At 34.3% G+C, this 20,468-nt stretch overlaps 2 protein-coding genes across 2 annotated transcripts; one reads left to right on the top strand and one right to left on the bottom strand.

The window, feature by feature from the left end:
* Positions 1 to 1,016: 1,016 nt before the first annotated feature.
* kpna5 (karyopherin alpha 5 (importin alpha 6)) lies at positions 1,017 to 13,415 on the bottom strand. The gene is made up of 14 exons (XM_051131405.1): positions 13,281 to 13,415; positions 10,975 to 11,108; positions 10,448 to 10,549; positions 9,604 to 9,703; positions 9,426 to 9,520; positions 9,215 to 9,346; positions 9,018 to 9,106; positions 6,309 to 6,408; positions 5,993 to 6,156; positions 5,821 to 5,896; positions 5,598 to 5,726; positions 5,381 to 5,508; positions 4,574 to 4,752; positions 1,017 to 2,879 (listed from the first exon to the last, which is right to left on the bottom strand). The coding sequence occupies exons 1-14, from the start codon at positions 13,282 to 13,284 to the stop codon at positions 2,692 to 2,694; spliced, it is 1,620 nt and encodes a 539-aa protein (XP_050987362.1). The 5' UTR covers positions 13,285 to 13,415; the 3' UTR covers positions 1,017 to 2,691.
* Positions 13,376 to 20,362, top strand: zufsp (zinc finger containing ubiquitin peptidase 1). The gene is made up of 12 exons (XM_051131404.1): positions 13,376 to 13,499; positions 15,470 to 16,002; positions 16,078 to 16,179; positions 16,288 to 16,347; positions 16,421 to 16,528; positions 16,926 to 17,035; positions 17,180 to 17,348; positions 17,921 to 18,106; positions 18,191 to 18,353; positions 19,579 to 19,742; positions 19,873 to 20,093; positions 20,194 to 20,362. Exons 2-12 carry the CDS (start codon positions 15,480 to 15,482, stop codon positions 20,239 to 20,241), a joined length of 1,854 nt encoding a protein of 617 aa, XP_050987361.1. The 5' UTR covers positions 13,376 to 13,499; positions 15,470 to 15,479; the 3' UTR covers positions 20,242 to 20,362.
* The last annotated feature ends 106 nt before the right edge of the window (positions 20,363 to 20,468 follow it).

The following is a 20,468-nucleotide window of genomic DNA, read 5'->3' as shown; positions in this document are numbered from 1 at the left end:
TAACGGCTAAACGCGGCTGAAGTAAACAGGCTGGTCTTTCCACAGAGAGAAGAGAGGGGCGGGGCGAGTAGAGCTCATTTGCATTTAAAGCAGCCTTGACCAGAATGAGATGATTTTTGCTGAGCTCATTCTGACAAGGTAAAAAGGGTGTTGTTTTACACAACCATTGAGAATTTTTAACCAAAGTATATTATAGACTTTTCATTAAGACCCTAAAGAATCATATCAACTTGTGGAAAATGGGCATCCGATGACCCCTTTAAGGCTGAGCTTAAGGGATAGTTCACCCAAAAATGAAAATTCTGTCATTAATTACTCACCCTCATGTCCTTCCACACCGCAACATTTTTGTTCTTCAGAACACAAATTAAGATATTTTTGATGAAATACGAGAGCTTTGTGACCCTTCAAGGCCCAGAAAGGTAGTAAGGATGTTGTTAAAATAGTCCATGTGACAGTGGTTCAACTGTAATTTTATGAAGCTACGAGAATACTTTTTGTGCGCAAAGAAAACAAAAATAATGACTGCATTCAACAATTTCTTCTCGTTATTTTTATTTTCTTTTCACACAAAAACTAAATTAAGGCTGATCCACTGATGTCACATGGACTATTTTATTGACGTCTTCACTACCCTTCTGGGCCTCAAGCGTGGTAGTTGTGTTGCTGTCTATGCAGGGTCAGAAAGCTCTCGGATTTAATCAAAGATATCTTTATTTGTGTTCCAAAGATGAACAAAAGTCTACGGGTTTGGAACGACATGAGGGTGAGTAATTAATGACAGAATTAGTTCTGCCATCATTTACACCCTCAGGAAGTTTTAGACCAGTGTGAGTATCTTTCTTCTGCTGAACATGAAACAAAATATTTTGAAGAACATGGATAACCAAACAGGTCCCTGTTAACATCCATAATATTTATTTCTACACTATGGAAATCAGACCAACAACTGTCTGGTTACCCACATCAAATCATTTTGCCTGTTGCTTAATTAAATCACACTAAACGTATTTAAATGTGTAACAGAACATTTTATTTGTCTGTTTATTTGTCTACATCATTTCACACAATATCAACATTTGTCCTCGAGGAAAGCAATGATCTCCTCTATACTGTAGGTTTGTACCAATGATAACTTAAAACACAGATGTTTCTTTTTTTTTTTTCCTGATGCAAAAAAACAAAAAAAACAACCCAAACTTAGAAAACATTGTACAAAGATGAGAAATTTTACAAAACTATACACATCGAATGTGCTTGATAAAATCTCATTGTACAATCTTAATGATTTTTTTTCTTTGTAAATATACTGACTTTCCATTATTATAACTCTTATTTGGATCAATCAAGCTTGTCTCAAAGGAAAACGGGTGCAAGTCATTTACGGGCAGAACATAAGGAGGAAGTAAATAATCACACCAAAAACAGAAAACCGAGAGGAACTTTCTGGCAGACAAGGTTCATTACTAAGGCAATCTCCTGCGAGTAAATTCAGTTGAAGCATTTTAATAAAAAGGATATATCGTTACAAGAATTAGAACGCAAGTTCCTTATAGGAAATTTGAGCGCTAGTAGGGACCACATGAGGAAAAGCTTTCCTCACATTAGTATTTCACTGCACGCCAAGACCATTTCACTGAAAAACATCATCCTTCTACCCTCAATGTATATATAATATACACATTTGACTAAATCTCAACACTTTCTAACATGTGAGCATTAAATAAATCAAATTAAAGCCAGTCAGCGCAAAAAAGAAACACCTTCCAGGTGAGATGAGAAACAACCCAATGATATGCATACATACAAACGAACAACTCCATCTTGGTGATCACATGACCACACTTAAATAATTGCATGCAACGCTTTTAACGCTTCGACAGCATTAGCAAAGCGGGTGCCGAGAGGAAGCGGGCTGCGCGCTGGTCTCCGAACAGCCGGACCCCACAGACCGGTTCCTTCTTAAAAGCACAATAAATACGGCTCTAAATCTCCCAGGTCAGCAGTTTGCTGCTAGTTAACAGAACGTCTGAATAAATAGAGTAACTAGGCTTGACGTGCCCTCGGGATGCATGGTGAACAAACATGGCATGACATCAACTGTTGGTGTGCTGGCACAGACACACAAAGTCAGGGAATTCATCCAATGCAAATGTATCAATGCAAATACATTAATTACTTTGTCAGGCCGTGTTATTTCTGCCACGCGGAAAAAACATGTTTGCATAGAAGCACTTACTTCACAACAGAAGAGAACTGTCAGAGCTAAAGGCTGGGTGTTTGTCACACACTTCGTTTTCTGATTGAAGAGGTAGTTTCACATTTCTCAAGGGATATGGAGTAAAGTTTACTTTACAGGACACCAGTGCCAATGTCTACTAAGCATAATAACATCAACGACAAGAAGAATAAAAGCAAGATGCTTTTGGTAAGTCTCTTAACTACAGACTCTGAGCTTTGCCCTCCTCAGTCCAATCTCACAGATTTTCTCTCTTGATAATGGAGCTTGGAACATGGGCAGGATGGACATGGAAGATTTAGTGGGTTGGGTTTGGGGGCGGGTACGGGCCTCCGTGTCTTGGAGCGAGGCTGGAGCTGAGGTCCTGCGCTGCAGAGAAGGAGGGAGAGGAGACTCCAGGCAGGATGGAGGAAGCAAGGCCTGAAGCTCGGCCAGTAGCACAGGGAAACGGGTTAGAGCTGGAAGCCTTCCATCGGTCCCTCGGGCTGCTGGAAAATGTACTGGCCCTGATTCTGATCCACCTGCGGAACGATGCTGGCGTCCTCCTCCTCCACGCCGAAGTAGTGCTCGATCAGGTCAAAGGCCTTCTGGTAGATCTCCTGGTTCTCGTGGCTCTGCAGAAACTCAATCTTATCCAAGCCTGTGTGGGAACATTGGTAAAATAATTATACAAACAAATGAACAATCAGCTGTGCAAACACTGTCTGCACGAATGAAAACAATATAATTCATATTATTAAAAAAACAAACACGTGCACAAAAAACATAGGCAAATCAAATAATTTTTTTATATTATTATTAACAAATGTGTTGATTTGCTGATGTATTTTGAGTTCTTTTTATTTAACAATAATAAAAATAAATGTTACTTATAATAATAATAATAATAATAAAACAAATATATAAATAAAAAATAAATGTTACTTATAATAATAATAATATATATATATATATAAAATTTGTTGATCTGCCAATATTTTATTTAATAATAATAATAAATGGTATCTCTAATAATGCTTAATAATAAAATAATATTAATAACGTTCTCTAAAAATAAATAAATAATAAATAAATAAATAATAAAATAACATTATAATTTGTTGATTGGCTTATATTTTTATGTTTTATTTAAAAATAAACGTTATCTCTAATAATAATAATAATAATAATAATAATAATAATAATAATAATAATAATAATAATAATATAAATCCATTGATCTGCCAATACTTTGTGTGTTTTTATTTAATAATAATAATAATAATAATAATAAATAATAATAAAAAAATGAAATGGTATCTCTAAAAAATAATAATAAAATAATAACATTATCTCTGTTTTTTAATAATAATAATAATAATAATAATAATAATAATAATAATAATAATAATAAAAACATTATCTCTAATAATAATAATAACAACATCTCTAATAATAATAATAATAATCATAATAATCATCATCATCATCATCATCAAACATTAGCTCTAATAATCATCAAACAATAATAATAATAATAATAATAATAATAATAATAATAATAATAACAACAACAATAAATATTGTTATCTCTAATAATAATAAAAAAAATGTTGATTTGCTGATTTTTTTTATTTTAATAATAATAAACAATGTATCTCTAATAATAATAATAATAAAATAATGTTATCTCTAATAATTTAAGAAATGTTATCTCTAATAATAACAATAATAATAATAATAATGAATGTTATGTCTAATAATATTATTTTAAAAATGGTAATAATAATAATAATAATAATAATAAATGTCATCTCTAATAATAATAATAAAAAGAATGATAATAATAATAATAATGTTATCTAATAATTTAAGAAATGTTATCTCTAATAAAATAATAACAGTATAAATTTGTTGATCTGCCAATATGTTGTATTTAATAATAATTATAATAATAATAAAACTAATAATAATAATACATTTGTTGATCTGCTATTTTTTGTTTTATTTAATAACAAATATATATGTTATCTCTAATAACAATAATGATAAAAATAATAATAAAGCCAACTCGGAATAATTGTGAAATTCAAATGAAAAATAAAACAGCTAAAAATAGATGATTCCCAATTAATTTTTAGTATATGTCCAATTGTTCGAGATTACTACATAAGGATTTTTAAATCATTCTCTAAAGATAGAATTAGTGACAAATGAGCAATTATGAACAAATTAAATACTTCAGAGCTGTCCATAACTAAAAATATGTATAATAACTACAATGCCCTTTCCAGACCTGGAAAAGTCAAAAAAGACATTAGCGTGAGGTGATACAAAGTACTGAGGCATGCCTACCGTAAGCCTCTTCAATGAGAGCACAGTAAGGATTGATGCCCGTTCCGTTCTGTTTGGACTCTTGTTCTCCCAGTCTGAGGATGTTCTCCAGGCCATTCAGAGCCACCTGCACAATTTTGGAGTCCATCACCGTCAGCAGGTCACACATGGGCTTTATGGTGTTGAGAGAAACCAAGTACCTGCATGTAAAGCACAATTACAACAACTTCTGTCTCACTAAACATCCACCTAAATAATACCCCAGAACACAGTTTTTCTCCTAGAATCTCATAGAATTTTTTTTTTTTTTTTGGGGGGGTTAATGGAATAAGGTATGATTAATAGTGCTCATTTTTTTTTGTCTTTTCATTATTTTTGATTATGACTATGAATGGGGCATTATGACTATGTGTTTACATGTTAAAATGACAGCCCTAGTATTTACATAACCATAGGACATGAATAAAACAAAAACAAAAAACATTAAAAAAACAAAAACAAAAAATAAACATCACTTCAAATATGGTCTGACTATTAGTGCCATCTACAGGCCAAAAATATGTCATGAGCTTTGATCCCACTCTGTGCTTTAATGACTGTTATTAGTCTAACCGAAATCCCTGTGTAAATGATCCTAAACTCTTCAAGTCTGTCTTAAGACAGATTATGGGCAAATGATAACCTAAGGCAGTATGCAGGTGGTTTTGCACGCATTGCATAAGATTCTCAGAAAATTTACGGTTACGCAATGAGTCCTCAATCAAAATAAATCCTTTTAAATTCTAGAATTAGCTAAAAGCCAAAGCAAAAAAAAAGCCCACAGTGCACCTAATCTGCTCTGGCGTGCCTCCCGAGGTGGCGTTGGTTATTGCCCACGCGGCCTCCTTCCTGGTGCGGAACTCCGCTTTCTGCAGTATCTCGATTAGCACTGGGAATATGTTGGCATCGATTACCGCCTGTAACAGAAAAAGCATCAAGTCATGCCTGTTCAGACACAACATATATGGTATGATAATCTTATAGTGCCTCAGTCATTCTAAAGTACCTGGATTTGCGCTCTGTTCCCAGCGGTGATATTGGAGACGGTCCAGCAGGCCTCTTTTTTGATGGATTCCTTCGGACTGCTGAGTAAATGGAGCAGGCAGGGTAGAGCGGAGCAGTTCAGAATCACCTGATGTATAACAGGGCACCACACCAGATCAGAAAAATCCACTTTTTTTTTTTTTTTAGAAAATTAGCACGTTATAAATCACATCTACAGTACCTGGGGTCTGAATATCGTCTCCTGTTACAATGTTCCCCACCGCTCTCAGTGCAGGGGACACCACCTTGTAATCACTGTGCCTGTGAATGAACAACACATCGATGTTATTCTGATGTAAGTCAGTGATAAAAGATACCACATGGTTCATCGCTTGCGTTAGAATGTCTGGTTCTCACATGAGCAACTCCACCAGCCTGCGGCATACGCCTGAGTCAATAACTGTCTGGATTTTGTCGTTGGGTCCATCAGACAGGTATGAAAGTGCCCAGCAGGCATCTGCAAGAACATCAGGATCACTGCTGAAGAGCAATCTGGAGAGCACGCTCAGACATGGTGACACCTGTGAAGAAACCACAGCTGTTTGATCATGTATCATGTTTACAAGGAAAAAAAAACATTGGTTTACACAAAGAAAGTGTTTGTGTGCATTACTGACATTTGATAACTATGTAATTGGAATGCGGTTTATCCAGAACTTGTTTGCAAACTCACCTTTGCAAAGTCCGGAGGCGGATTTTTTCCTCTGCACAGGTTGGATAGCGCCCACACTGCATTTCGGGTGGTAGTGAGCCGGTTTGATTTTGCAAGCAACCTGCAAAAACGAATGAAGAATAAAACTGATGTGCTATGTAATCAAACCACTAGATGGCAGTAATGACAGTGTTTTATATAACAGACACACTACAGCAGAAAAATGCTAAAGCATAGTGAAATATAAGCACACCACCTCAAGTCACAAAACACATACCAGCATGTCTGAGAGTGGGACACAGAAACTGTTTGTGACGTCAGAATGACGTGAGGAAGAGAGATTTATTCAGCGTCAGCTGTTCTTGTAAGGATAAGGCTCCTAATCATAAGATTTCTAACAACAAGATTTGAATTCCTCGAACACAATGAGATTTCATTATTTTGAACCCCTTTAAAATCGTTGTAATGAGAAAAGAACAGTACGTAGTTTTTTTTTTGGATTGGAACTTGATGCAAATTGACATAAAGGTTTGGCTGGGTAGCATAGCTATGACCTATGCCCATCTGGATCCTAAAACACATTTTCTCCACTGACAGCCATACAAAACAGCTGTGTATTCTGACTAATAGGAATGTAACTATAGCAAAACTGTCTTGATATTATCGAGGTCACATGACGATATAAAACAATAGGTCTTCTGGGTAAAAAGTGTAGTTTTTTAAAATACATCAAACTTCTTATTTTAAGTTTGTTAAAGTTGCGTTTTTGGGCCATTATGCTTTGGCACAGTCTCTGTCAAACGAACTAAAATCGAATCGACACGTTCGACGATCAGCTCGTGATGCGGTGTTTTCCACGCCTCAGAACGGCTCCGTTCACAATGAATGAATGCAGTGAACTTGTTGATTGCATGTACTGTGAGTTTAGTGTGCGTTTGGGAACGCAACAACCACCAGTTGTGCTTTATTTTCACGGCAGATGATTATAGAATTTGTAACGAGATGCATTTTTGTAAGCCCGTTTTCACTGAAGCTGGAGTTTTCCATTAAAATAAAAGCTCTACTGTCATTTCTGTCAAAATAAAAGCTTAAAAGTGCAGTATGAATTGCTGACAGCTAGTGGTTTAAATGGGTAACATTACTGGAGTCCAAATTTTAATATCTCTTTCAAGTGTGGAAATTAGGAAAGAAGTATTGTAATTGTCCTACTGTAGTGTCAAGCAAAAATAATATACCTATGAAATATTCATTTTCATTTATTTTGCACTGCAATTGTTTTACAATATATGCCTATTACTGTTATTATTATTATTATTATTATTATTATTATTATAATATTCTAGTTTGTTTGGCTTTCTAAAACACTCGTGTGAATGTAAAGAAAAAAAAAAAGAGGGTTGAGTCCCCTTTAAAGTTCAGGTAAGTCCATTCTTTTTCAATTTTTCCAATTCCCCACAATGTTATTGTATTGTGAGATTTTACAAATATTCTTTTGCAAGCAAAATACAGTATAAACTACCGTTTAAAATTCTGGGGTCAGTAATATCATTATGCCAGGAAGCATTAAATCTATCAGAGTAATGACATGATTCAGACACAGTTTCTATTTAAAATACCAACTATGTTCACATTTACACAAAAATATTAAGCATCAACCATTTTCAATATTGATTAAGAATACTGCCTATTAAGAAATGTGTCTTAAAGGGTTAGTTCACCCAAAAACAAAAATTCTGTCATTAATTACTCTCATGTCATTCCAAACCTGCAAGACCTTCGTTTATCTTAGGAATTGGAACACAAAGATATTAAGATTTTTGATGTAATCCGAGAGGTTTGTGACCCTGCATAGACAGCAACACAATGTTTAAGGTCCAGAAAGGTAGTAAGAACATTGTTATAATGGTCCATGTGACATCAGTGGTTCAACCTTAATTTAATGAAACTGTAATAATACTTCTTGTATGCCAAGAAAACAAAAATAATGACTAATTTCTTCTCTTATTTTTGTTTTCTTTGTGCACAAAAAGTCTTGAAGTTACGGTTGAACCACTAATGTCACATGGACTATTTTAACAATGTCCTTACTACCTTTTTGGGCCTTGAATGTGGTAGTTGCATTACTGTCTACGCAGGATCAACAAGCTTACAGATTTCATCAAAAATATCTTAGGTAACACTTTATTTTGATAGTCCACTTTAGACATTCTACTAACAGGAAGTAACTGTGCAACTGCATGTCAACTAGTCATTAGAGTATTAGTAGACTGTCTGCTTAATATCTTCTAACACTCTTCTAAATTTGCAAGTACATGTCAACTTATTCTACTAACCCTAAACCTAACCTAACAGTCCGCTCTGAGAGTTAGTAGACATGTAGTTGCAAATTAATCAGAATTAGTTGACATGTAGTTGAAAAGTTACTTATAGTTAATAGAATGTCTAAAGTGGACTATCAAAATAAAGTGCAACCATATCTTAATTTGTGTTCTGAAAATGAACAGAAGTCTTACGGGTTTGAAACGGGTGAGTAATTACTGACAGAATTTTCCTTTTTGGGTGATCTATTCCTTTAAGCTTCAAATTGGCATATCAGAATGATTTCTGAAGGATTCAGAAATCAGTCCTGCACCACTGAGATATTAGATAGCTTTCACCAGGTATTACAGACTTAAAAGCAGCAAATGTAAACATGCAATCACAGTGTTGGGATTAGTAAAGGATACTCACTGCTGAAGAGAGGGCAAGATGCCACAGTTGAGGACGTAGTCTCTGCACTCTGCATTATCCCCAGCAATATTTCCTAACGCCCAGACTGCCTGCAAAAGCATTTATACAGAACTGATCACTTTCACGGTGCTGTTTAGTTCTGATAAACCAGCCGATGGCTCAAAGGCATGAACCAGGTTACAGTCCACAAAAATCACCTGCTCTTGTACATCCTCATACTCTGAGTTGAGTAGCTCTATGAAGATGGGCACAGCCCCCGTCTCAATGACCACCTTGGTGTGTAGGAAGGTTCCTGAGGCAATGTTAGTCAGGGCCCAGGCAGCTTCAAACTGGTCAAAACAAGCAACAATAGCATGTTAAAGCTTGGCTGTAATGGCAATTTAGGCTTGTGCTAAGAAATGTTCTTACCTGCAGAGTCCAGTTATCACTCCTTTTTAGGAATTCAACAAACTGGTTGACGACACCAGATGTGTGGATGACCTCATCAATGGGTGGATTGGGTTCTAAGGGAAATTAATAACATCTTAATCTTTAATCTTTAAACAACTGTCATGAGTCTATGAGACATAGGAATAAAGACACCAACCTTTAGAGAGTAACTTTCTGAACTTCTGAGTGGCTATGAGCTGCTGATCTGGATCCTCAGAGAAGATCATCTGAATCATGTCTTGGGTTATAACTCCTTCCTGCACAGATTGACACCATAATGTTTATCCAAGATATGCGTTTTATTTATTTATTTATTTTTACATAAAATAGTTTAAATGCACAAAAAAAAAAAAAAGAAATATTTTCTAACAATATCTTTACTATCACTTTTTATTAATTTTACACATCCTTGCTGAATAAAAGTATTCATTTCTTCTAAAGAAAGAGAGAGAAAAAAAATGTACTGACCCCAAACTTTGAACAGTAGTGTATATTGTTACAAAAGATTTCTATTTTAAATAAATGCTGTTCTTTTTAACATTTTGTTCATCAAGGAATTCTGGAAAATGTATCACAGGTTCCGCAAAAAATAAAATAAAATAAATAAATAAAAAAAGCAGCACAACTGTTTCAGTTGTGCATATTTCAGCATATTAGAATGATTTCTGAAGAATCATGTGACACTGAAGACTGGAGTAATAATGCTAAAAATTCAGCTTTGAATCACACAAATAAATTATATTTTAAAGTATGTTAAAATTGAAAAACACTATTTTAAATTGCAACACTATTTCACAATATTACTGTTTTTTTTCTGCATTTTTAATCAAATAAACATGAGCAGAAAAGATTAATAATAATAATTAAATAATTAATAATAATAACTAATAATAGTATATATATAAAAGAGAGGAATAAATAGACAAATATGCCTGTTTTCTGTTAAGTCTAGTCATCTGTTTGACAATAATGACAGATGGTCAACTGACTGGATTACTTACACCTGATACAGGTACAGTGGAGCTGATATCAGGGTCCTGAATGGGGCATTCAAGCATGGACTCATCACCAGGTGGCAGAGACACATTCCTCCTCTTGAACAGCTGAGGAGAGGGTAGAACGATTTACTTTCGTGGTTACTTTTGATATGCCAAATGAACAAATTTGATCATATCAACCTTCAATATATGAAGAGTTCAGATGCAAACGCCTCTAAATCCATCTGACGCATTTCTTTAAAATTTGCATTTCTTTCAGGCTACGTTGTATAGGTTTTTATGTAAGTACTGGTACTTCTGATTGGGCTGAGGCTGGAATTTAGTGAGTCTGAAGTAAAAATATTTGATGGATGTATACTATCTGTCAGGAGCATTCACTCAGTATCATTATCTCATTTTTGACCAAGATGGCTTTTAGCTGGTTTTGCATCTGAACTCTTCATATACACTTTTATACATGATCAATCCCTCATGAACAAACCTGTTATTTAATTAGCTTGTATAATGACAAAGAACAAATGATGACAAACCTGCTCCTCCCTCTTCTGTTTACGAAGCTGTATCCCTTCCTCCTCTCTCCGTCTCCGCATTTCCTGGGGGTTCAGGGCTTTATTCTTGTAGCTCTTCATTCGATAGTTTTCTTTGCCTGGGCTTGCCATTGCGTCTTCAGATCAGAGAAAGGAATGTGGTCAGATGTGCATTCTGATACTCAATTTTTGTTGTATTTAGCACATCTATCATGAGCCTATAGCAACACAGACAAGAATTGCAACTGGTTGAGCCAGTATGCAATTCTCCTCATAATTTGAGCCAAACAGCATGTGGAGACAAAGAAACGGTTTATGTGAAAGCAATTATGCTTATTAAAACTAGCATTTCCTGTGAAACACCACTGAGCGCTAACTGACACTTTGCATGCTTAACTTCCTTCACTATCTGGCTAACATTTTTGTTGTTCAGCTCATTTTTAGATCACAGGCACAGTTCTGAATTAAACATTTTAACTCAGCAGCTTTCGTCTCAGTTATTACAAGTATATTTGGTTAAAGACGTTCATATTTACAGTATACACATCATGGAATAGTCATTAGCAAGTTATTTGATCATCAATACAGTAGTAGAAATCTTTAAGCAGAAATGCTCAAACCAGCAGGCCAAATTTGGTCCATGACGAGCTTAAATTTGATGAAAAGTTCCTTTTATTAACACCTTTTAATATAACATATAATACCAGTCAAAAGTTTTTGAACTGTAATATTTTCAATGTTTTTTTAGTCTCTTCGCTCACCAAGCCTGCAAAATCAGTAAAATTTTGAAATATTTTTACTATTTAAAATGACTGCTTTCTATTTGAGCACATTTACAATATCATTTTTTGTATTATTTTACAATTTTTATCAATTTTAAAAATAATATTATGATGATGTAAAAAACAGCTGATTAGTATTTTTTTAGGTTTCTTTGATGAATAGAAAGTTCATAAGAACAGCATTTATCTTTTGCAACATTATAAATGTCTTTATCATCACTTTTGATCAATTTAAAGCATCCTTGCAAAATAAAGTATTCATATCTATAATTTCCAAAAAATTAAAACAAACTAAATACTGACTCCAATCTTTTGAATAGTATAATGCATAACGTGACAAAAGCTTTTTATTTCAGATAAATGCTGATTTCTGGATCTTTCTATTCATCAAAGAATCCTGAAAAAAAAAAACGTACTCAGCTATATAATAATAATAATAATAATATAATAATAATGATAATAATAATGTTTCTTGAACAGCAAATCGGCATATTAAAATTATAAAATTTATCTTTGATCACAGGAATAAATTACATTTTAAAATGTATTCAGATAGAAAGCAGTTATTTGAAATAGCAAAAAAAAAAAAAAAAAAAAAATACTGTTTTTGCTGCATTTTGGATCAAATAAATGCAGTCTTGGTAAGCAGAAGAGACTACTTAAAAAACACATTAAAAATCTTACTGTTCAAAAACTTTTGACTGGTAGTAATGAGCTTTTCTAAGATTATTTTACTTTTTTTTTTTTACAAAATGAGACGCTATGCAAAAGGGCAGTTTGAGTCACCTTTTAGTTTTAATTTATGTAAAAATATGCATTGAAAGTGAATGATGACCGAGGCTAGTGAGGTCAATCCCAACATCTACTGTGTTTCACAGAAGAAAGAAAATCAACAGAGAACAACATGAGGGTGAATAAATTATGAAAAATGTGTTATTTTTAATGAACTTTCTCTTTGAGATTCAAAACGTACGTCGACATCTCTTACTTCTAAATAATCAGTTTACACAAACGCAGTACTTATAAACACTGGTGTTTTAATCGGATCAGCTGGTTTTGTGTGGGATGAAGGTGGAGGACTGGACTCATTTTACAAAGACAATTTATCACATAAGTAATCACAGCTCTACATATACATGTCTAAGCATTTATGTAAATTCTACACTAGTTATTTGGGTCATCAAACAACTAAATGTCTTTGGTATTCATCATTTTCAGTAGCGAATTAGCACATATTTACTGTCCAATAGCCGGACAGCTGGAACCAAGAACATATAGGTCACAAATCAACTCAGTTATATAAATCCACGAACACACAGTTAATACATTAGATGTTTATAATCTCTCAAATCATTCAATCTTATCACTTTCATCCTAAACTGTGCTCTGCTTCTCTGTGTTAACATGCTAACCGTGTTATGCTAGCTTGGACTAAACGTCAAAATGGTTCTGTCAAAGCGTCGTGTTGCCTCATTCACTCCCTGAAAACAAAAGACTTTCACATTTTAGACAGTGTATGAATCTCACCCATTAGTCGTAGATCGGAGAGGGAAATACTGGCCGTCTGTTTTTAAATTTCTCTCAAGACCCTCCCGAGTTCCTCCAGCTGAGGGCAATATGGCGTCGACGGGCGAGGAACGTCACCTCCGCTGCAGTTTCCGGTTTTCACGAGCGGCCTCGTTCAATAATAATAAACGGAAAGTGAAACGGGTGATGGTCAAAGTCAACATATCTACCTCTGAACAGGTACGTTGCGTATAAATGTCGACTTCGAGATAGTTTCAAATTAAATTTTTGTCCTTGTGCATGAAGTTAATGGAAGAAGACTTTTAGATGTATGTAACGTTGTATGTAACAGCGTGAATGTCCAGTGTTCTTTGTTGACAGAGTCGACATATGCTGTCGCGTCAGGTGCTTCTCGATAAAATCCAGATTTCTGGTCAACTAAGACCGCATAGACGCGTCTCAGAGTTTTGCTATTAGCTGATAATGACATTATAAATGCATTCCAAACAAAAACGCATCTCTTACCATTGTGTACCATGGTTTACCAAGCTAAACAGTGTTTATCAGGTAACATACCATAACTACTACAAATATTTGTAGTTAAGGCCTGTCACGATTATGAACTTTTGGCTGTCGATTAACTTTCACACAAATAAATGCAATTAATGAAATGTATGATTCCCTTTATGACTTTATAAACAAACATTGCACATGAGTAAATTATAACTATTATTTACGACTAACGGATATCATTTATCATATCTCTATTAAAATATTAACAAAAAATTAAATAAATGTTAGCCCCATTACTCTATTTTCGTCCACTTTAGTCTTATTCTATTTACACGTTTTTTTGAAACTCAAATAAATAAATAAATGCATTTATTAATAAATAAATTAATTTTACATTATAGTATCATTTCAGATTCTCTGTATGGCTTTATAAACAAACGTTTATATGATTTACATGATTTTTAATTATTATTTACGGCTAACAGGTGTTCTGTATAATAATTATATTAAAATATTAACAAATGTTTACCCCTTTTAATCTAATTTCATCCACTTTTGTATTAGTCCATTTACACTAATGCCTTTTTAAACCTTTAAAGAAAAAAATAATATATTTATGACCCTAGACCACGAAACCAGTCATAATGGCCAATTTCTTGAAATTAAATTCAATATAAACTTAAATTCTCTGTAATATGCATTGCTAAGAACTTCCTTTGGACAACTTTAAAGGCGATTTTCTCAATATTTTAATTTTTTTGCATCCTCAGATTCCAGATTTTCAAATAGTTGTATCTCAGACAAATATTGTCCTATCCTAACATCAATGGAAAGCTTATTTATTCAGCTATAATAATATTAAATAATTTGTCCGAGATACAACTATTTGAAAATCTGGAATGGAAAAAAAATAAAATATTGAGAAAATCGCCTTTAAAGTTGTCCAAAGGAAGTTATTAGCAATGCATATTACTAAACAGAAATTAAGTTTTTATATATTTATGATAGGAAATTTACAAAAAATCTTCATGGAGCATGATCTTTACTTAATATCCTTATATCCTTAATATATTTTTGGCATAAAAAAAAAAATCGATAATTTTGACCCATACAATGTATTTTTGGCTATTGCTACAAATATACCCGTGCTACTTACGACTGGTTTTGTGGTCCAGGGTCACATACAAAGAATGTATACATTATAGTATAATTTCAGTTATTATTATTATTATTATTATTATTATTATTATTATCATATTAAATATTATTATACTATTATGCAATAGAGAAATATTTAGAAATTTGAGATTTTCTTTATGATTTTTTAAAAAATATATACAAATGGGTATAATTATGTGAGATATAAATACTGTTTACAAAATAAAATTTATTATTATTAATATTTATATTAAAATATTATATTATTATATAATGTAGTAATATCAAGTATGGTTAATATTATATAAAATATTATGATTTAATATAGTTAATATATTTATGTCAGAAATCTTTCATTTTCTGTTGTAATTTTAAGGCAGTATAAAGTATAACCCTCAAGCATCCATAAGGAATGTTAAAATAATTGTGGCTTTCAGGGGTTTTTAAATTTGCCACAGTTTTGTACTAACAATACCTATAGTAACTATTAATTTTTTGCTGAAACTATCTTGGTTAATTTGTCCATTTGTTTCATCCAGCCTTGTGACAATGCCTGTGTGTGACATCTGCTGTGAAGAGCTTCCATCTGAGGCAGAGATGAGAACCCACCTCCTCCTGAGTCACATGGAGAATGTGATGGCCTGCCCGTTCTGCTCTTTGTCTGGAGTCACGTATGATGAGCTGAGCTTCCACATCAACACTGCACACATAGAGAAAGACTGCCAAGACATGAGTGCAACAGTGGTTGACAGTGGACAGAAAAACTCAAAAAACTGGATTGTGCAAAGTCCTAACTCTACAAAGACTTCCATTGTGAAAAATATTGAGAAGGTATCTCAAGCCTCACCTCAGTCACCGTCCCAGGTAAACGGGATGGCCACCCCGATTACAGGGACATCTCTTTCTCAGGGAACCTCGGCTAGTCTGAAGAGCTCACCACCTGCAGCAGATACAGCAAGTGGTGCAGTAAAACTGGTCAGAACTACACAAACATCCAGCACCAACCCAAACAGGGAGAGAGAAGATGGGCGCCGAAAATCAAAGCAGAAGCGTTTGTCCTCACCTAATAAAGGTGCTTTTGACTTTACAACATAAAGTTGATTTAAATAAGGCCATTAGACTAATATTTCCTCTTTGTGTATTGCAGAAGGATGCTTTCAATGTCCAATGTGCAGTTTGGTATGCAAAGACTGCTTTATTCTGCAGGAGCATGTTGAGCTTCATCTACAAGACCAAGATGCAGCTAAAGGTGTCTTAAACATAAATATCACTGTAGCAAGTATATCTGTATGTTTACAAGTGTTTATTTATCACCAGCTGTCTGTGATTGATGTCTGATATGGTTTGTCCTCTTAAGGAGCTGCTTCTGAGGTTGGCACTTCAACAAAAGCATCTTCTGCAAGCAATGGAAGATCAGGTGAGTTAGCAAGGTGGTCAGTTTGGCAGTTAATGGCCAAACTAAACTATAACTGTATTTCTGGGGTCTCCAGGTATGATGCGCTATGAGTGTCCAATGTGTTCTCTGAGCTGTTCCAGCAGCTCCTCTCTTCAAGAGCATGTTGAGCTGCATCTGGAATATGGCTCAGCATCTGCAACAGGTATGTGTGTATTATAAAGTATACAACTACTTTTGTCTAGAATTGTTGGTTAGTTACTTTTAAAGGATTAGTTCACATCCAGAATAAAGCTTCCTGGTAATTTACTCACAACCATGTCATCCAAGATGAAAACATTTCAGGATTTTTCTTCACATAGTGGCCAGTGGGTTGAAGGTCCAAATTGCAGTTTCATTGCCGCTTAAAAGGGCTCTACACAATCCCAGCCGAGGAATAAGGGTCTTATCTAGCAAAACAATCAGTCATCTTAGATGACATGGGGGTGATTAAATTACCAGGAAATTTAAGTTTAAAAATCAAGAAGCTCTGTGAGTTCTGTTTACAATTACATCGAGACATTAATAATGACTTGATGTTCATTTGGTTTGTGTGTTTTGAGGGCATTCATCTGAAGACCTGACTCTGGCCAGGAAGCTTCAGGAGGAAGAGGAGCAAAAGTGGAAGGAGGCTGAGACTAGACAGGAAGCGGAGGACTTTAAAAAGCTCCAGGTTAGCTAAAGAAAACTTCACTGTGAGATCTGAAGAAATTGTTTGTCTAAAAAGTAGAAATTGTCATATTTACTCACCCTTGTGTGGACCCACTACATAAAGAGTTTTTATTATTTCTTTCTTTCTTTTTACTACTCTTTTTAGAAGCAGTTTGGACTTGACAACAGTGGTGGTTATCGCAAGCAAATGGAGAGGAATATGGAGAGGGCTGTATCTCGAGGTCAGATGGTTCCTGCAGAGTTTCACAGGAAAAAAGCGGAGATGCTTGAATCTCTGGCCTCTGGGGTGGATGATGGCAGAAGCAGAACATCAGGTCCGATTGAGAGTGCATCATAGAGCTACACCAGTAATCTTTACATGTTTAGTCCAGCTGGTGAATTATTAGCCTGCAATTCTGTTTATTTATAAATCAGTCTGGAAATCTGAAAATCTGGAATCTGAGGGTGCAAAAAAAAAAATAAAATAAAATATTGAAAAAAAAATTTGCCTTTAAAGTTGGCCAAATGAAGCTCTTAGCAATGCATATTACTAATCAAAAATTAAGTTTTGATATATTTACTGTAGGAAATTTACAAAATATCTTAATGGAAAATAATCTTTATTTAATATCCTAATGATTTCTGGCATAAAAAAAATCTGTAATTTTAACATGTAAAATGTATTCTTGGGTATGGCTACAAATATAGCTGTGCTGCTTATGACTGGTTTTGTGGTCCAGGGTCACATTTTTGTAACTTAAGAAGTGGTTTTACAGTCAATTTTGATCAATTTAAAGTGTCCTTGCTGAATAAACTTTTGAACTGTGGTGTGTGTATATGTCTAAAAAATGTAGAAAGTGTAAATAGACAAAACAATCAAAGCTTACACTTAACCTTTCTATTTCAGGACTTATGGGAGCTCTGTATAGGTACTACCAGAGGGATGTCTCTGACTGTGCGCATGTGTGGCTCTGTGCTGAGACTGATCACTACTCTTCATCAGAGGGGGACAAAGGTTGGGGATGTGGCTACAGAAACTTCCAGATGCTTCTTTCATCTTTGCACAGGCTGGAGCAGTATAACCTTTTACCTGGTATAACATCAGTAACATTGTTATTCTTATGGTTCCATGTTGATTTTCTTTGTAACAGCACCATTATAAAATTTCCATTTGCAGATTCAGTTCCCAGCATTCCGAGAGTGCAGGGCTTAATCGAAGAGGCGTGGGGTCAAGGCGCTGATCCTCAGGGTGCTTCACACTTCAACAATCGACTGCGGGGCACACGGGCTTGGATAGGAGCTACAGAAATCTATGCAGTTCTCACCTCCCTAAGTGTGAAGTACATATTGAAACCACAAGTTTACATTCACACATACCAAAAATTAAAAAATTTGGAATCAGAAATTGTTTATATATATATATATATATATATATATATATATTTATTTCATACATTTTAAAAGACATTAATACTTTAATTCAGCAAGGGTGCATTTAGTTATTTAAATGTCTATTATATATAATATTTTAATATAGAGACAGAGTGCATTTAGGCCACGCCCACACCGGGGGGGAAACAATCCAACACTCTCCATTGACTTTGGATTGCGGGAAGCTGCCTCCTTGTCATTTCTGACTTATAACAAAAAACAGAACAATGTCTAAAAGCTGCTATGCGACAAGGTGTACAGTAAACAAGCTAAAAAAACCCAGTTTTTATAAGCTGTCGACCCAAAAAAACGAGCATTTAAGGACACAAATAGTTGTGATTTTCAGGGTATTTCACGTTGAGCCATTCAGCTGAAAGAAAAGTAAGGAAAAGGAGCACTGACATAGACCAGTGAAATTTAGTTTCTCAATATATGTCCTCCTCTCAGGTTTACATAGGGTGGTGAAATAATCCTTTGACATGGTTAAAAGTAAATTTGTTTCCTGTCGTGATTAATTTTCCCTCCAGTGGGCATAGAGTAATATGACACGTTGAGCTCTACTTTTGTGTCCTTAAATGCTTGTTTTTTGGGTTGACAGCTTATTATCTGCTTATCTGCTCACCAAGCCAAATTTATTTGATCCAAAGTACAGCAAAAACTACTTTTTTTGGTTTACTATTTAAAATAACTGTTTTCTATTTCTTATTTCTGTGATTTCAAAGCTGATTTTTTTGCATCATTACTCCAGTCACATGATCCTTCAGAAATCATTCTAATATTCTGATTTGCTGCTCAAAAAACAACAGACTATTTAATTTTTTTTTTAATAGTTATTTTAAATAGTAAAAATATTTCACAGTATTACTTCTTTTTGCTATATTTTGGATCAAATAAATGCAGTTCTTTAAAAAACATTAAAAAACTTACTGTCCAAAAACTTTTGATTGGTAGTGTAAATAGAAAATAGTTATTTTAAATTGTTAAAAAAAACATCACAATAATACTATTTTCAGTGTATATTTTCAGAGACTTTCAAAACAAAAAACAAAAAATTGTACCAACCTCAAACAGTAGTGCACATGTAAATAGCTTAAATATGATTAAAATAACATCTTAACTTTCCTTAATTTTTAGAGCCCGAATTATAGATTTTCACAAGCCCACTGGCCCAGGAGACACACACCCCAGACTGTTTGAGTGGGTGAAACAGTATTTCTCACATTCTGCCAGCAGAAGTGCAAGACTGCCACCCAAAGTGGTACAGACGACATTACCACCTATATACCTCCAGCACCAAGGTATTTCATGATTTCTCTTGTAAACTACAGCAGTTTAATTAGACTAAAGTGAATTTACTGTTCCTAATGAAACACAAGAATGCATTAACGAAACAAATTGATGTGCATGTAATCCTGTCATTATGATCAGGCCACAGTCGGTCTATCATAGGAGTGGAACAGAAAGTAAATGGCAGCCTTTGCCTGCTCCTCTTCGATCCCGGGTGTGCACCCAAGGAAATGAGGAGAGTGCTGTCACAGGATACAGCAGCTAACATTGTACGACGTATGCGCAAATTCCCTGGTAGCCTAAAGCACAGACAGTATCAAGTGGTCGTTGTAGAAGGGCTGCTAACACCTGAAGAAAAACAGGTAATTTGACCTACAGCTTTAGGGATTATTGTGTTTAGATTTCACATGCACAGTCTATACTTAAACTTGAGCTGCTGCTTAACATCTTTGTGTTTTTCAGAGCCGCATTCTTAATTCAAGAACACTGTGTGCTGAGAAAATTCCTTGATGTAATCGTCAACGTCTGCTGACTGCAGTTTTATCTACTTGTTCCTGCTACTTTTATCTACTAGACTGTGAAACACTGTATAAATGTCAATAAACGATAATAAATATAGTTTTATCTTACATGCTGCACAGTTATTATTACTTGTTATAATGTATGTGAGACTTCAGTTCTTTAGATTTTGATTCATTGAATGATCAGCTTGTTTTGTTTTTAAACTAAAGCTGTAT

The sequence above is a fragment of the Labeo rohita genome, chromosome 16, assembly GCF_022985175.1.
Source record: "Labeo rohita strain BAU-BD-2019 chromosome 16, IGBB_LRoh.1.0, whole genome shotgun sequence".
In the NCBI taxonomy this organism is placed as follows: domain Eukaryota; kingdom Metazoa; phylum Chordata; class Actinopteri; order Cypriniformes; family Cyprinidae; genus Labeo; species Labeo rohita.
The sequence above is the reverse complement of the archived record's forward strand: the minus strand, read 5'-3'. Positions and strand labels throughout refer to the sequence as shown.

Excerpts from the sequence above, each read along its gene's own strand:
- kpna5 (XM_051131405.1), bottom strand. Across the intron at positions 9,107-9,214 it reads ATGAGGATGTACAAGAGCAG|GCAGTCTGGGCGTTAGGAAA; the intron begins GTGATTTTTGTG and ends ATGCTTTTGCAG. Across the intron at positions 5,509-5,597 it reads GGAACAGAGCGCAAATCCAG|GCGGTAATCGATGCCAACAT; the intron begins GTACTTTAGAAT and ends TTTCTGTTACAG.
- zufsp (XM_051131404.1), top strand. The coding sequence starts at position 15,480 with ATGCCTGTGTGTGACATCTGCTGTGAAGAGCTTCCATCTGAGGCAGAG. Across the intron at positions 18,107-18,190 it reads GCAGTATAACCTTTTACCTG|ATTCAGTTCCCAGCATTCCG; the intron begins GTATAACATCAG and ends TTCCATTTGCAG. Across the intron at positions 20,094-20,193 it reads TAACACCTGAAGAAAAACAG|AGCCGCATTCTTAATTCAAG; the intron begins GTAATTTGACCT and ends TGTGTTTTTCAG.